This window comes from Primulina tabacum, chromosome 18, assembly GCF_025594145.1.
Source record: "Primulina tabacum isolate GXHZ01 chromosome 18, ASM2559414v2, whole genome shotgun sequence".
NCBI classification, from domain to species: Eukaryota; Viridiplantae; Streptophyta; class Magnoliopsida; order Lamiales; family Gesneriaceae; genus Primulina; species Primulina tabacum.
The window spans coordinates 2,015,133-2,032,252 of record NC_134567.1 but is presented as its reverse complement, the minus strand read 5'-3'; the positions used below and the strand labels follow the sequence as shown (position 1 = coordinate 2,032,252).

Here is a 17,120-nt window from a genome sequence, read left to right as displayed (position 1 = left end):
GGCTTTTGATCATCTTTCATACATAATATCACATACCATACATCATCAATTAATTATCACAATAATCAATTGATCCAATATTATATATCTTGATCCAATCACTAACCGCCACGATTATGAATTATATCCATAAAGTAAACAAACTCCTTTGTTTACTTTCTAATTAATTTATGTACAACCGAATTTCTTGTAAATCACAATTTACTACAAATAATTAAAGTCTGACTTCAATTATTTATTTTGTGAGAAAATATACACATATTTTGTAGATTTAAACTTAAGGGCCCAAAAAGATATTTTTCACAAAAGATTTTGGCCCATTTAAATTTCACAAAATATCAACCATCCTAATGGTCCAACAAATTTAGGGCCCTTGATACTTTGATATCCCAAAACACTTTTGAAAACCCTAGCCATCATCGTCGTTGTCGGAGCTCCGTCGCCGGATTCCGGCCAACACAAATTTTTTTTATTAAAATGGGCAGCCTAGGGCGGGCATCATGCGCCCAAAATAGCCCCCAAACCGGTCCTCGATTCGTTGTCTCGATTTCTCATGCAGTTAGAGATAGATTCTCAATATAATATCATGTATTTGCTACACAAAAAGTGACCTAAGCTCTGATACCACTTATTGGAGATCGATTATGGGTGCCCGGAATGCGCAACAGAAGTTTTAAAATAGAATTTTACATGAGTAAAAATCGAGCACCCCTCACTAGTGTGTAGCAAATACTAAAATAACACAAACATACATAGTGTTTACCTATCAATCATAAGGATTGATGATGGCTCCAACTAATTTGTTAAACAACTTAGCTCTTCAATGGGTAGAAAAATCTACAAGCATCCCTTGAGCACACCTTGCTCAAAATCAAGCCCACCACCAACAAGCTAGAACCACCTTACACTTGCATTAGGAAATATAAGGCAATTTCATTGAGAAATAAGCTATCAATTCATCAAAAATGAAGAAGCAAAATTTTTGGAAAAATGGACTCAAAATTTATGCCAAGTGGGAGGAGAGAAGGGGAAGCTTTTCTTTCTTGGTTCTTTAAAAAAAATGATACAAATTGTTGTGTATTTCAAAGGCATGCTAGCATTTAATTTGAAAAAGTTGACTCTCCACCTTTCACCTCCCTAGCATGTTATTTGGGCTTGTAACATGTACAAAGCCCATAGACTATTATTTTAATATCTCAAACACATTTGAGATTGATTAAATCTTATTTGAATTTATTCAAGCCTACTACTTGAGTAATTATTTTCATTTGGGCTCTACAAGACCCAATGTTATTTAATTAATTCAACATTTTAATTATTTTATTTATTTGGACTCTACTAGATCCACTAGTATTTAATTAATTCAACACTTGACTCTACTAAGTCCACTAGTGTTTAATTAATTAAACACTTGTGTAGAGCCCAGATTCAATACACGTAAAACTCATGCATTTATTTAATTGTTAAATTATCTAATTAAGTTTAAAAAGAATTTAGTGATGCATAATTTGTGGAATTAGCATTATTTTAAATTATTTATGTTTCTGTGATGCAAGTTAAAATATTTTCTTGAGTTTCATGTTTCAGGCGATTATTCGATGCGGGATCGAGGAAAAGAGACCGACGACGATTTTTGGTAATTTTAAAATGTGATATTTTATTTTAAGTTAGGATTGGAGTATTTTAAATGATTTATTAAGTTTTTAGCATTTTAAAGTCTAATTTATTTAATTAGTGATTTTAAAATTTTAAAACTTTTAAAGTTTATCAAATGTGCATTTCATTTTTAAATTAAGGATTTTATTAAGTTAAAAGTGATTTAGCATTTTTAATTGTTTGCTAATTATTAATTAAGCACAATTTATCCCATAATATTTAAAAAATTCACACACACACACACACCGAGACACACACACATACATGTTTTTACACACACACATACATGTTTTTACACACACACACATTTCAAATCACTCCATCTTTTTTTTCAACAAGAAAACCAAGGGTTCCTTGAGTTCTGTCAGCAGCCGCCCCTCTCCTCTGTATTTTCCAGCAAGTTTTCGTCTCTTTTCTTCAAAGAAAATCGTTCCACGTTCGTCTCGGATCGTCTCTCACATCCTTCCCACTTCGGTATCGTCATTGCGGTATTTTTAAATATCAAAAGGCATGTATAATCTTTTGTTTCTGCATCGATCTTGTTATATTATATGTTTTTATGTTTATTATGCATAAAAATCCATGTATGTTGTAAAAAGTTTGAGTAAAAATTTGTTGGATTGGTTTTGAAACGATTTTAGATCTGGAAACTCAAAATTTTCTGTCATTTTAAATACTGCGACTTTTCGGTTGATTTTCTAGAAAACCTTTCAACATATAAAACATAGAACATTTCGATACCTTCGATTTAACATTAAATTCGAAATATTTGGATAAGAAATGAGTGAGTTATGATAGTTTTCGTGGGACTGCTCAAACTGCAATTTTCTGAAAATGCGTTCTTGATGTGTTCTTGAAGTTTTATTGTTGCAGGCTTCGTTGGGATCGACGGGTGATCACTGATGTGTTTAAGTATGTAGAATATGATGTTAGGATGGTTTTTGGTGTGTCGAATCGTTTCGATAGCCACTTGGTTGCAATAGAAGTCGTAGGATGCGTTTTGGTGTCAAATGTCGAGTTCACGGATTGGGTTGCGTTGTTTATGATGCGTAGTTGTTTTGGGGCATTTGTTTGAGTTTGAATAAGTGTCATAGTATCCTAGGATGGGTCTCGAGACATTGGTTCATGGTCCGTATGATCGAGTTAGAAGGAATAAGCCATAAGTGTAGTGAATTTCCGTTGGTTCGCGATTCCAGTAGGTACACGGACCCGTAGCAGGACCCTGGCACGGGGTCCGTGCACTTTTTCCTTCAAAATGCGAATTTCCATCACCTACACGGACCTTTACATGGGTCCGTGTCCTTTAAAAAAATTAATTTTTTTAGGGATTGTTTTGGGGTTTTGATGTCATGATTTAGTATGATGATTAAACGAGATCGAGTCCCGAGAGATTTAGAATGTCATAAGAAAATTTGTCATTTTTGGGTGTGAGCATGAGTATTTGTCTAAGTTATACAAGGCAGGTATTCGAACTCATGTTAGTATGTGCAGCAATGGCCCCAAGCGAGATCCAACGAATCAAATAAAACCGTTGTTAAAGCCCCTGTGGTTAAAGGGTGCCATCAAAGACAACGGTGAAAACTGTTGTCGTAGACGTCAAAGACGACGGTGAAAACCCATTGTCGTAGGTCTTGTAAAACCGTTGTTAAAGGCCTTGTGGTTAAAGCGTGCGCTCAAAGACAACGGTAAAAAACCGTTGTCGTAGACGTCTAAAGACGACAGTGAAAAACCGTTGTCGTAGCACTGAAAAATCGTTGTAAAACTAAATTTTGCGACGGTTTTTCTAAAACAAACCGTCACTAATAGCGATTGTTTTGCATATAATTTCTATCGCTAGTTAGCGATGGTGAATCATTTTCCGTCGCTAATTAGCGACTGGTTATTAATATGCTTTCCGTCGCTAATTAACGACAGTTTTTCATATGATTTTCGTCGCTATTGTTTTTCGTAAAATAAAAATAAATTACTGTTATAATTTAATAAACCTAACAAAAAAACCTTACAATCTTACTAAATTAATAATATTTATAATATTTAACACTTAAAATTGAAGTGAAATGAAAATCGTGGAAGAGAGAAGAATTTGGTGTGAGGAAAAAAATGACTAAGGATGCAGATATTTATAAACAATATGTGACGGATTTGGTAGAAACGTCGATTAAACCGACGACTTTAGTAAAACCGTCGCTATTAGCGACGGTTAATCACTAGCGACGGTTTTTTAAACAACCATCGCATATATTAACTTAGCGACGGTCGTTTCGTTGCTAATTTAAATTGCGATAGTTTTATTGAAACTGTCGCTAAATGAAGCGACGGGTTTTTTTAAAACGTCACGAATTTTTAACAATGCGACGGTTTTATGCACCGTCGCTAATTTAAATTTGCGACTGTTTAGCGACGGTACGGTTTTTCTTTAATCGTCGCTAAATTTGATGACCTATCCAACCACTCCACAAAAAAAACATCGATTACTTCCAACCAAACACTCACCTCTATGCATTTTTCCACATTTTTGACATATAGGTCGATCATATGCAGGCGGTGGCATAGGAGCATTGGGTCGATGTTCTTTTTTCTCTTTACCTCTGAACTTGCCCTTACCTTTCCATCCAGGTCTTTGGCCCTTAGTAGAAAATCTTAGCGCCTCAACTGTCTTTCTCTTTCAATTTCCTTCTCGTCCTGATCGGCCGTCCTTTATTTTTCAACAATTTATTTATATGAAGCAGCTTTAGACATACGAACATCTCTTTTAATTTCAGCCCGGACACCTCTCAGAAAATGCTCGCCCTTTTCAATGTCATTACTGGCCAGATATGAGACAAACTGACACCCTTCTTTGAATTTGAGAATATACTCTTGCTAAATATTAATCGATTTTTTTTTAAAAAAATTAGAAACTACGACAACGTTTTTTTCACAAACCGTTGTCTTTGGCCCTTGACAGAATCTTATATAGACAACGGTTTTTGAAAAAAATGTTGTTGTAGCCCAAAAAAACTCATCCGAAAGACAACGGTTTTTAAAAACCATTGTTGTAGCCTAAAACAACGCTCATAGACAACAGTTGTTAAAACCGTTGTTGTAGCCAAAAAAAAAAACTCTTAGACAACGGTTTTTAAAAACCGTTGTCGTAACCTAAAAATAACGCTCATAGACAATGGTTTTAAAACCGTTGTCGTAGACACATAAAAAACAACGGTTTTTTAAAAATCGTTGTCTATAAGCAGGTTTTTTAGGCCATGACAACGGTTTTTGTTAAAACCGTTGTTAAAAGAAAAAACACAACAGTTTTAATAAAAACCGTTGTCGTATGAGTGTTGTTGATTTGTATTTTTCTTGTAGTGCCCTCAACGCCATGTAAGTATATTCGACGTGCAAAAGAAAATATTTTATGTTTTTGAGGTATGCTAAATGTCTTGTGACCAAATTATAAACGGGTTTGGAAGTCGGTGAACGTGGCCGAGGACCTCTCCACCCCTGTAAAGCATGACCGGGTTTAGATCAGGATTGGAAAGTGATAAAGCATGACCAGGGACCAATCCACCCAGTAAAGCATGACCGGGGATCTCATGTATGTGGCAGTGGATTTTCCCTGTCAGCCCAGTACTATGGTTTAGTCTTATCAGACATATTTATTTATGTGTCACTTGCTTGGAAACATATCTTTACGCAAAATGATGAAGTTTATATATGTTCAAGTATGTATGAAGCAAGCATGTTTATGAAAAGTTTTATGATGATGTCACGTCTATGTTTATGCTATTACGTTCAAGTTTCAAGTATGTTCATGCTATTATGTTCAAGTTTCAAGTATGTACTCTCTACTTTAAAGATGCATGTGGTTTTATTACGTATTACTTGTTATATCCAGTTTATACGTGTTGAGTCTTTAGACTCACTAGACTTGATCGATGCAGGTGATGATGAATTTGAGGAGACGAGGGGTGGGGACCAATGAGCCGACTTGGACTGAGCAAGAGGCTAAACCCGAGGACCGCCCATGTTTTTAAGAAATTATGCAATGTTTCAAATACTCTGATTTCACGTTATTGTTTACGATATTTAAACAAGTGTTTTTAGCAAACTTTTTTTGTGATCTTTTCATTGCAAATGTTTTGAATGATCAATTTATTTTATCGCAATTTGAAGGTTTCTATTTAATTAAGAAAATTTTTATTTTTCCGCAAATTTTAAAGTAGTTTAAAAGTACGGTACGTTACAACTTGAATTAATTTAATTAATTGCATTACAATGTTTATGAAAATCAAAATTTTCAAATAAATTATTTATTTGACCAACTTTTAATTTAGGAACTTCCACAAAATAAAAGTTACATTCCCCTTATAGAAGTCATACTTCTAAATTTCCTTGTGCTTATAAAATCCTTTATAAGCCGTTCAACACATTGAACTTATTTTCTTCTCAACGGGATCTAGAAAGCTAGTACTTGTGTGGCCATCAATGGTTCATTGATACAACTAGCAGTGGTTCACATCTCAATGAGATTCAGGACTAAACATGTCCTTATATTAGCATACCTCAGTTGCTCCAATCTTGCTCATCAACTCCTTGAAAATAAGAACAACTCCTTGATAATAAGAACGTCAAAACTCACGTCTGATAGTACCTAACCAATCATGTTAAACGCCTAGCAGCATCACTTACATGATTCCCTAGGTATCAAATGATAGTGCCTGCAAGAACCAGTTCCATTATGGTTAACGTACAGTATGGTCCCTTCATCTCATATATCCTGACCGATTCGACACTATTGGTATATTGAGAGTTGTCAAAGAATCGATACTATGTGTCGAGTCGTAGATGCATCGTTGGTGTAATCTAAGAAACCCCTTTCTTAATTACCACCTACACTCTGATCAGATATTTAAAACTATATACACATGAGATCACATAGGATATCCATACCCGAAGATAAGCGGTGAATCTTCGACTACAATGCATCGACTCCTATATGTTTCGACAAAACACCCAACCTTGCCACCTGGTAACCCCATATGAGTCGGTAAACAAGTCAAAGTGTAATGCTAGCATATAGAGTCACAATGTTGTCACTGGTCATAAGGACTAATGGTGCACAACCATAAACTAGGACGTTTTCACTCGATAAGTGAGAACTACTTGAAAAGTCCTTTATAGAAAGTTGTTCAATGCACTCTACAAGGAGCACTATCTGCATGCTCGGACATCACAAAATGCCCCTACCAATGAAACATGGTACTCACATCACATATACTAGTCTCAAACTCGAACGGCCTTTATCCTTCTTAGCGGCAGCTGAATCGACTAAAAACTGTTTAGAATATACAGTATTCAAAATATGATTTTCATGATACTCATCATATGAGCATTTCATATTCTTTCTACTATTCGTGTATTAAAGGACTTTATCTATGCAACAAGCATGGGTATACATATAAAGATTTGCCAAAACAATAATTTCAAATATTATTAAAATAAAGATTGTTTATACATAGAGTTTCAATGTAAACCATCGGCCAACACTTGGCTCGACGGGCACCTACTCTAACAATATACTTTGCATTCTTCTTTGTCAAGGCGGTCAAGGGTACCGCGATAGAAGAGAATCCTTGTATGAACTTTCGGTAATAGCCAGCTACTCCCAAGAAACTCCGGAACTCGGTTACGCTCTTAGGTACGGGCCATTCTTTAACTTCCTTGACTTTGCTCGGATCAACCTCAACCCCATCTCTAGAAATGATGTGGCTTAAGAACGCCAGTCTCTCGAGCCAAAACTCACACTTGCTGAACTTTGCGTATAATTTCCTATCTTGCAGTATTTGCAGTGTTGTCCTCAAATGTTGACTATGCTCCTCTTTAATCCTCGAATAGATCAAAATATCATCGATGAAAACTATAACAAATTGATCCAAATGCGACTGAAATACGCGATTCATGAGATCCATGAAGATCGTTGGCGCATTGGTCAACCCAAATGGCATGACCATAAACTCGTAATGCCCATATCGAGTCCTGAACGCTGTATTATGAACATCCGACTTCTTAACCTTTAATTGATGGTATCCAAAACGAAGATCTATTTTTGAGAATATCGATGCTCCTTGTAATTGATCAAATAAGTCTTCAATTCTAGGTAGATGATACTTATTCTTAATGGTGACCTATTCAGCTCTTGATAGTTGAAACGACCTCTACTTTTTAACTTTAAAATCCTACTAATTTTTTTCTATAAGCATGATTTCAAAAATCCACAATTTAAATAATTTAACATTTCCATAAATCAAAATACTTTAACATATGAAATTTCAAGTGCATAAAATCCCTAAAATCATCAATTACCAAAATTCAACTTCTACCTTTAACATGATCAAAATTAACTTCAAAATAAAGCATAAAATCACTAATAATATCATTAACAAAATCTTTTAAAACTTTTAACTATCAAGCTAATGCGGAAATAAATGTCCCTCGGGAGTGTACTGCCCAACTTGATCCACTCAAGCATCAGCGCCTCTCTCAATATCATCATCACCTGCAGAATTCAAACCTAGTGAGTTTAATAATTCAGCACGTCCTAAACATGAGTAACAAGTAATACATATACAAGCACATGTATTAGAATCATACTTTTATTTAAATTAATTTTAAGCATAAATAAATTATAAAATCATAAAGTTTTCAATCCTTTATCATTTTGAGTGAAGTTTGATTCATGAAAGTGACTAGCCTTTTATCCTCTTGTCGAATGATCAGTCTTAGCTCACCATTGCGCATGAGGATGGACACTATGCACCGAAATAAAAATGAAAATACGATCGTCAGGCTCCCTCTGGGGTCTTTTCCTGTAAACGGGCTTCTTCTGGGGCCTTCTCCCTCACGATACTTCTATTAAATTTGTAAGTTCACCGTTTCTTCTTAAAACGAATCCCCCACATATCCTTCATTGTTACAGTCAATTCACATCCTTCAAAATATTTTTCCTTTTTCCTTTTTCATCGTAAAATATCATGACTTTCCAAAAATAGCATTTTACAGTAAAAATTGCACAGCTTTATCATAAATCATAAAATATCATATTTTCATCAAAATTATCATAATATATCATTTAACATGCATTATGACCCTTCAGGAGGTTGCAAAACCTTTTCGTCTACAAAGGTGTAAAATGACCGTTTTGCCCTTGGACTCTAAAATTCTCGATTTTGATTTTTTCTTACTTTCATTGATTCTAGACCATCCCAAATAATTATTTAAGCTTACATTTAATTTTTAATATTTTTATTTAGCTAAATTCGAGGCTTTTCGATTTAATTTTATATTTATTAATTCGTGAATCGTTTAATTCCTGAATTAATTCAAACTTTAATATTTTAATCCTAAACTTTTATCATGAACTTTTCATACATAAATTAACCTTGTGAACTATGAACCGACCTCCGTGGCCCATGGTTTGAACCCTTTTCTTTCACCTAGCCAATATTCAAACCTAGCTTGTTCCTCTCGAGCCATCTCATGTTTTTCTTGAACCATGGCCGAGCCACCTCGAGCCATCCCTTGACCAGACTCCCTAAGGACCCTACTGACCACGCCTAGCCCAGCTGACCAGCCCCTAGCCCATGCACCGCAATTGGCGCACATGAACAAGAGCCGCGCGAGTTCCCTCATGTTTGATCGAGTCACCATCAAGCCACCATGCACCAGCCCTTGACCCAACCCTTGACCATCCTCTCTAGACCCTAGTGGACCAGCCTAGACCAAGCCCTAACCCTCACTCAACACTTGATCGCAATTCGCGATCCATGCGCATGGGAAGAGTCCATGCAATCATGGACTCTTCCTTTATCGACGACAGACACGGGTCCTAGACCTGCCAGGACTCTACCAAACCCCTAACCATGAACCTCATCGAGTCCCAACCAGCCCTGGCAAAGCCGCAAGCAACCCAACCCTAGCCGAGCCTTCTTCCACATCAGGTACCTAAGAAAACCCTAGGTCTCTCCTCCTTAACCTTAAAAATGCTAAATTTCTTAAATTATTTAAAATAAATATTTTCTTAAGTAAAATAAAAATTTAGCTTTTTAAATCTTTAACACCTTAATTGTCTTCGGTCCTCCATCCCCGGCCATCCACCGACATTCACTTGAAAATCTTTAAATTATGCAATCGAGCAACGTTACACAATTAATCATTTAATCAATCAAAATATATCATTCATGCATCCAAAATCATTTAATTAAATTAATTTATTCATTTAATAATTTTCATGTATATGGTTTACGTAATCATATTTTTGGCCGTTACAATCGTCCTTTATTGTCGGTAAAGTTTTGCAGTAATCTTGCAAAACACTACCAACAAAATTATTTTTGAAATTATATATTTTTAAAAAATTGATTAAAAAAACCCAATGTTGCATAGATGCATAATTTTTAACAATGAATTGAGCATAGAAAAGCCGTATCGTAATTGTAAAAAAATATTATTAAAAAAGGCATTATTAAATTAAGAAAAATATAATATGTAAAATGAATGTTACAAATAGAATTATAAAATATGTTTAAAAATAAAATTATTTTTATATTTAATTAAAAAATTATTTAAAAAATATTTAACAAACATAATTGTATATATATCATATGAGCCTTAAATTATATATTATTCACGCCGACTGTGCTAATAAATAATCTATAATTGAGCGTAACCAATTCGCTGTAAGACACGCGTAAGCAATCAGAGAATTGAGGTGCTGCGATACTACGTGTGCCGCTCTGCAATTGCCATCTCCATGCGAACCTGGCCAATTTTCAATTCTCGCTCCTTCTATTTAAACCAACTGACGCCGCTTCCGCTCATCATCAATTGTTCGAACAAATCACAATTTTACATAATCAATTTGACATCCAAATATTGTAGGATCGAAATTTTAGTTAGTTTTTTGGGGAAGAAAAGGAGAAATGGAATCACAAATGCAGCGCCCTGCTCCTCAGCACATTGAGCACGAAGATGTTGGCCTCCACTCGGGTAAGTCTCATCATCGAAATTGGGTGTTTGGATTTGATGACATGGAGCAGGATTGTATATATTTTGAGGAAATTTCATGATGTAATGTTATTTTCTTTGTATTTCTTCCTGGGCTTGAGCTAGTGTTTTGTGCAGTTGAGATGCCACGGTGAAGTCTTGATCGTGTGGGATTTTTCTTTAAGCATTTCAGCGTGAATCATAGTTGTTTTGATGTGTATTTTGTAGGGGAGAGTAATCAGCCGGGGGAGAAGAAATCTATGTTGAAGAAGGTGAAGGACAAGGCAAAGAAAATCAAGGATACCGTAAAGAAGCCAGGCCAAGGGAAAGAGCACGAGTACAGGTATGATGAGAATGTCGAAGAAGACGACGACGACGACGAAATTGCAAATGATCGTGAAATCCATGGTGCTGCTCCCAGTACGTCTCCGTCCATCTTTCGACTGAATTTTGGGTTAACTTTTCAAGTTGTTAAACCTTGATTATTAATTTCTTCCTTTTTTGGGCTGTGTGTGTAGCGCATGATTCAACTGTGATCAACAGCACGAATCTGCCGGTGCAACACGATCAAAATGAGGAGAAGCGAGCAGATACTCGGGGGGATCGGATTGATCCGATGGTGAAAGGGGAAGCAAAAGCTAGGCCTAATATTCCAGCTCAAACGGGATATGAACAAGAAAACCCCTCTGAAAACAAGCATTTTCCTTCTCCATGTAAGCCTGTTTCTGTACAGAGGGAAGAAGAAAGTGCCGGAGAACCAGAGGTTAAACTCGGCCCATCAATGGGTTTAGAGGAGGACCCACACTCAACTAAGTTCCGGGCTGGAGATGCTCCTGTCCCTCCTTCGAATTACGAGTCCAAAGTGTCTGATCCCACCGGAGATGGTACCATTTTCATCAAATAGTCCTGAAAAATTATGTTTTATGATTCGCATCAGTTTCAGTATTAATAGCATTGATTACAATCCGATACTACAGGTGGTAAAGAAGCTGGGGTTGGTCAGCTTATCCACAGATTCGATCATATGAATGTGGGCAATGAATCTGAAACAAAGCAGCAGCCAGAAAAAAGGCCTTTTACGGGAAGCCACGATCAGTTCAATCCAGATTCCAATCCAGTTACCACGCTGGATAATCCTGAATCGGACCCGAAAAGTTTTGACTCCAACACCGAGGCAGGAAAAGTCTCCTCAGCGACCTCTGTGATTACTGATAAAGCTATCTCCGCTAAGAACGTGGTCGCGTCGAAGCTAGGATACGGCGGAGATTCTGGCCAAGAAGGGCTGAGTCCTTCTAACAAGCCTGAATCAGAATCATCCCCAGGTTACACGCAGAAAATCACCGACACACTGAACCCTGTATATGAGAAAGTGGCAGGCGCAGGCACCGCTGTGATGTCTAAATTCCAGGGCGGCGGAGAAGCGGTAAAGCAAGGCGAAGGTTACGGACAAGAAGGGATGAATCCTTCTAACAAGCCTGGATCAGAATCAACACCTGGTTACACGCAGAGAATAACTGACACACTGAACCCTGTCTATGAGAAAGTGGCAGGTGCTGGCACCACTGTGATGTCTAAATTCCAGGGCGGCGGGGACGCTGCAGCCACAGGCACCAATAAAGGGGTGTCCCCGAAAGACTATTGGGATGAGAAGTTGAAGCCTGGAGATGAAGACAAGGCGCTATCTGAGACTATTACTGACGCACTTCACAAGAAAAAGGAAGGGTACTTTCAGAAAACGGGGGAAGAGAAGCCGATCGGCAAGGTGACCGAGGGCATAGAAGGCAAGCGAGAAGGCGAGGACGCACTGGATGAGGGCCGTCAAAGCTCGGGGCCGGGGGTTGTCGGCAGGGTGAAGGATACCGTTGGATCCTGGATGGGGAAGGGCACTGGGATGCAAACTGCTCAGGACTCCATCAATGAATCCCACGGTAAGCTTCCGATCACTTGATTCGATATGTACAGAAGTAGATTTGCACAGCTAAATTTTTCTCACTGATATTTCGTGTATTTATTACAGTGGGTAATGCGGGAGAGCAGCCGAGATTGCAGGAGTAAGGCTTTACCCACGCAACGAGAATGAAACTGTGAATGGAGAAGCTTTGTATTTCGGTACTGTGTGGCGTTTGTTACGGGCTCTTGTTTGAGTTTGTTTACTTGTAATATTGTTATTGTGTAATAATTTGTATGTTTTTTTTATATTTACATGTAAATGAAAATATTTGCTTCGCGTTTCGAGTAATAAATTTGTGCTTTAAATATTTGAATATTGTCCTTTAATTTAAAGTTTGGGCCAGTTCGTTTTCTAGTAAATGGGTTATACCTGGATGCGTGTCATTAAAAAGATAATTGTAAAAAATTATGTTCGCACGCTTGTTACGTGTCATAGAAATAGTATGTAAAATGTGAATTTGGGCATTTCTAGAGAATTGCCGATATAGTACACTGATTATATCAAATGTCAACACAACAATAGTAAGCTGTCATAGAGAAGCATACAAAAACAGTGTTGGATAAATGAAGGGAAAAGAAGAGCAACAGTGAGGAGTGGTAAAGGAAAGTGAGATATCTCAAATTGGAAGTTGTCTCACATTGGAAAAATAGTCAAATGAAATCTTCCCTTATAAACACTAACTTTGAGTTAGGGATTTGGATCCCAAAGGGTACCAGAAGTTTTTTGGAATGGGGAAGACGTTAATAGGCTGTGTTTCAGGTGAAACACACGCGCGTACGCCCGGCTCAGCTCGGTCCGGTGCGGTCTTTGACCAATATTATTCTTTTTGGATCAAATTTATTTGGAAAATAAATTTTATCAGTCACAAGAGCCACACGATGATGCACATGGACAGAGCGGGGAGCGCGAGTGCACCACATCCCACGCGGATGCACGCCTGTTGCTGGTTTCGGAGCCATCGAACTGAATGAGGCGCTCATCTTCTCGCACGGGCGTGCGCGCCTTGCTGTTCATGGAACAGAACGTTGCGCGCGGCCGCGCGTGTTGTCGCGCGGCTGCGCACATGCCACTGATTCCGAACGCACACAAGTGTGAGAGTCCCTTGGCTTCCAAAACTCTTTTCGAAGCTGCTTTTGGCACCAACCGTTGTGACCTTTCACTATTATCGCTGAGAGTTGTGACCGTATAGCACTTTATACGGACAATTTTGTCTTGCGGAGAAAGGAGAATCTTTGCCTCGACTTGATTTTCTCTTGCTGCTTTCATTCTTGTATCAAGATATCCAGATCAACAATTTAAAACAATCGCAAGACGAAATTTTTTTTACGTTTTTTTGTTATTCTGGATATGTCAACCACATCATTCACTCCGTTGCTGCTGCTCCCGCTCACGGCGAAAAGCCACCCAAATTTTTTGGTGCTGACTTCAAACGTTGGCAGCAGAAAATGCTCTTCTACCTCACCACACTAAGCCTATCTCGATTCCTCAAGGATGACCCCCCTGTCATTGCTGCAGACGACACAGACACACAACGAAGATCTGCACTTGACGCTTGGAATCGCAGTGATTTCCTCTGCAGAAACTAAATAATCAATGGACTCGATGACACATTATACAGTGTCGACTGTTCTGTGGACACTACCAAGGAACTTTGGGATTCTTTGGAAAAGAAATACAAAACAGAAGACGCAGGAATTAAGAAGTTCATTGTGGGCAAATTTCTGGACTTCAAAATGGTGGACGCAAAATCTGTAATAGGCCAGGTACAAGAAATTCAAATTATTATTCATAAATTATTGGCAGAAGGGATGTATATCAATGAACCATTCCAAGTGGCGGCTATAATTGAGAAATTACCACCATTGTGGAAAGACTTCAAGAACTACCTTAAGTACAAGCGCAAGGAGTTGAAACTTGAAGATCTGATTGTGAGGCTTCGCATTGAGGAAGATAGCTGAACTTCTGAAGCCAGAACCCACAAAAGAGCGATGGAGGCCGAGGCCAAGGCCAATCTGACATAATCTAGCACCAGTCACAAGAGAAAGCGCCCTCAAAATGAGAAGAAACGAGGGCAGGCCAAGAAGTTCAAAGGAACTTGCTACAACTGTGATAAACCGAATCATATGGCCAAAGAATGTCGTATTCCAAGGAAAGACAACAAACATGAGGAACTCAAGCAAGCCAATGTCATCGAGGAAAGACATGTACCAATAGACATATCAGAACTTGATCTATCCGCAGTTGTGTTTGAAACCAATTTGGTGGATAATCCAAGGGAATGGTGGATAGATACAGGGTCCACTAGCCACATCTGTGCTGAAAAGGAAATGTTCTCATCCTACACTACTGTAAGTGATAGGAAATTGTTTATGGGAAACTTTACGACGTCTGAGGTCGTAGGAATTGGCAAAGTGGTATTGAAAATGATTTCCGACAAAGAGATATCATTGAGGAATGTGATGCATGTGCCAGACATTCGAAAGAACTTAGTTTCTGGATCCTTGTTGAGTAAGGCTGGTTTTAAGCTTGTGTTTGAATCAGACAAGTTTGTCCTAACTAAGAATGGTGTGTTTGTAGGCAAAGGGTACCAAGATAATGGTCTCTTTAAAATGAATGTAATGAATGTTTCTCGCCATGAGGCGAAGAATAAAGTTAATGATTATGTTTACTTGTTTGAAAGTTCTAATTTATGGCATGAAAGATTATGACATGTTAACTTCAACACCTTACAAAGACTTGCAAATTTAAATGTATTACCTGCATTTAAAAGAAATCCACGAGATAAGTGTGAGATTTGTGTTGAAGCATAGGTGGCCAAAACTCCATTCCATTCTGTGAAGAAATACAAAACCACTTGAATTGATTCACACTGATGTATGTGATTTAAAACTTGTGCAAACTCGAGGTGGGAAAAAGTATTTCATAACATTCATTGATGATTGCACAAGATTCTGTTACGTCTATTTATTGAAAAGTAAAGATGAAGCTATAGAAGCTTTCAAAAATTATAAGAATGAGGTTGAGAATCAATTGAGTATAAAAATCAAAAAGATTCGAAGTGATCGAGGTGGAGAGTATGTGGCTCAATTTGAAGAATTTTGCGCTAACTCTGGCATAATTCATCAAACTACAGCACCATACTCACCTCAATCAAATGGAGTTGAAGAACGTAAAAATCGTACTCTTAAAGAGATGATGAACGCATTGTTGATAAATTCTGGCTTACCTCAAAACCTGTGGGGGGAAGCAATATTATCTGCAAACCACATTCTTAATAAAATACCACACTAAGGGAAAGATGAAACTCCATATGAATTATGGAAGGGTCACAAACCATCTTACAAATACCTAAAAGTGTGGGGGTGTTTAGCTAAAGTAGAGATACCCAAGCCAAAACAAGTTAAAATTGGACCCAAAACAGTTAACTGCATTTTTATTGAATATGCATATAATAGTAGTGCGTATAGATTTTTGGTGCATAAGTCAAAAATTCCTGATATAAATGAAGAAACTATTATGGAATCAAGGAATGCAATATTATTTGAAACCAAATTTCCTTGTAAGGAAAGAAAAGAAGGTTCTAACAAACGATCCTATGAATCTACTGTTGATTCCATAGAAATAAATGAAGAACCAAGACGTGATAAGAGAGCAAGAATTATAAAGTCTTTTGGTCCTGACTTTATGACTTACATGTTAGATGATGAATCAAGAACTATTCAAGAAGCTCTATCTAATCCAGAAGCTCCTTTCTAGAAAGAAGCAATAAATGATGAAATAGATTCCTATCATGCATAATCATACTTGGGAGTTGAGTAATCTCCCTCCGGGTTGTAAGCCTTTAGGATGCAAGTGGATCCTTAAAGGAAATACAAAGAAGATAGATCTATATATAAATACAAAGCTCGATTGGTAGCTAAATGGTTCAAACAAAAGGAAGGATATGACTTCTTTGACACATACTCTCCAGTTACTAGGATTACATCCATTCGTGTTCTCAAAGTTATTGCTGCATTGCATAACCTTGAGATTCACCAAATGGATGTAAAGACAACCTTCTTGAATGGAGAACTGGAAGAGAAAATATACATGGAACAACCCGAGGGGTTTGTCGTACCTGGACAAGAAAAGAAGGTGTGTAAACTTGTCAAGTCACTATACGGACTCAAACAAACACCTAAGCAATGGCATGAAAAATTTGACACTACAATGAAGTCAAATGGTTTCAAAATCAACGAATGTGACCAATGTGTCTACATTAAAGGTAAACCAAATGCTTATGTAATTGTCTGCCTTTATGTAGACGACATGTTGATTATGTGAAGTAATCATGAGTTGCTTACGAATACCAAGAAAATGTTGAAAAAATATTTTGACATGAAAGACTTGGGGATATGTGATATTATATTAGGGATTAAAGTCTCTAGAATGCCTGATGGAATTATTTTATCACAAACCCACTATATTGAAAACGTACTTGAAAGATTTAGTA

General features: G+C 37.3%; 1 protein-coding gene across 1 annotated transcript; it reads left to right on the top strand.

Annotated features, from left to right (window-relative positions):
• Positions 1 to 10,476: 10,476 nt before the first annotated feature.
• Positions 10,477 to 12,935, top strand: LOC142532979 (low-temperature-induced 65 kDa protein-like). The gene is made up of 5 exons (XM_075639550.1): positions 10,477 to 10,680; positions 10,906 to 11,097; positions 11,196 to 11,561; positions 11,655 to 12,605; positions 12,695 to 12,935. Exons 1-5 carry the CDS (start codon positions 10,614 to 10,616, stop codon positions 12,730 to 12,732), a joined length of 1,614 nt encoding a protein of 537 aa, XP_075495665.1. The 5' UTR covers positions 10,477 to 10,613; the 3' UTR covers positions 12,733 to 12,935.
• Positions 12,936 to 17,120: the final 4,185 nt, after the last annotated feature.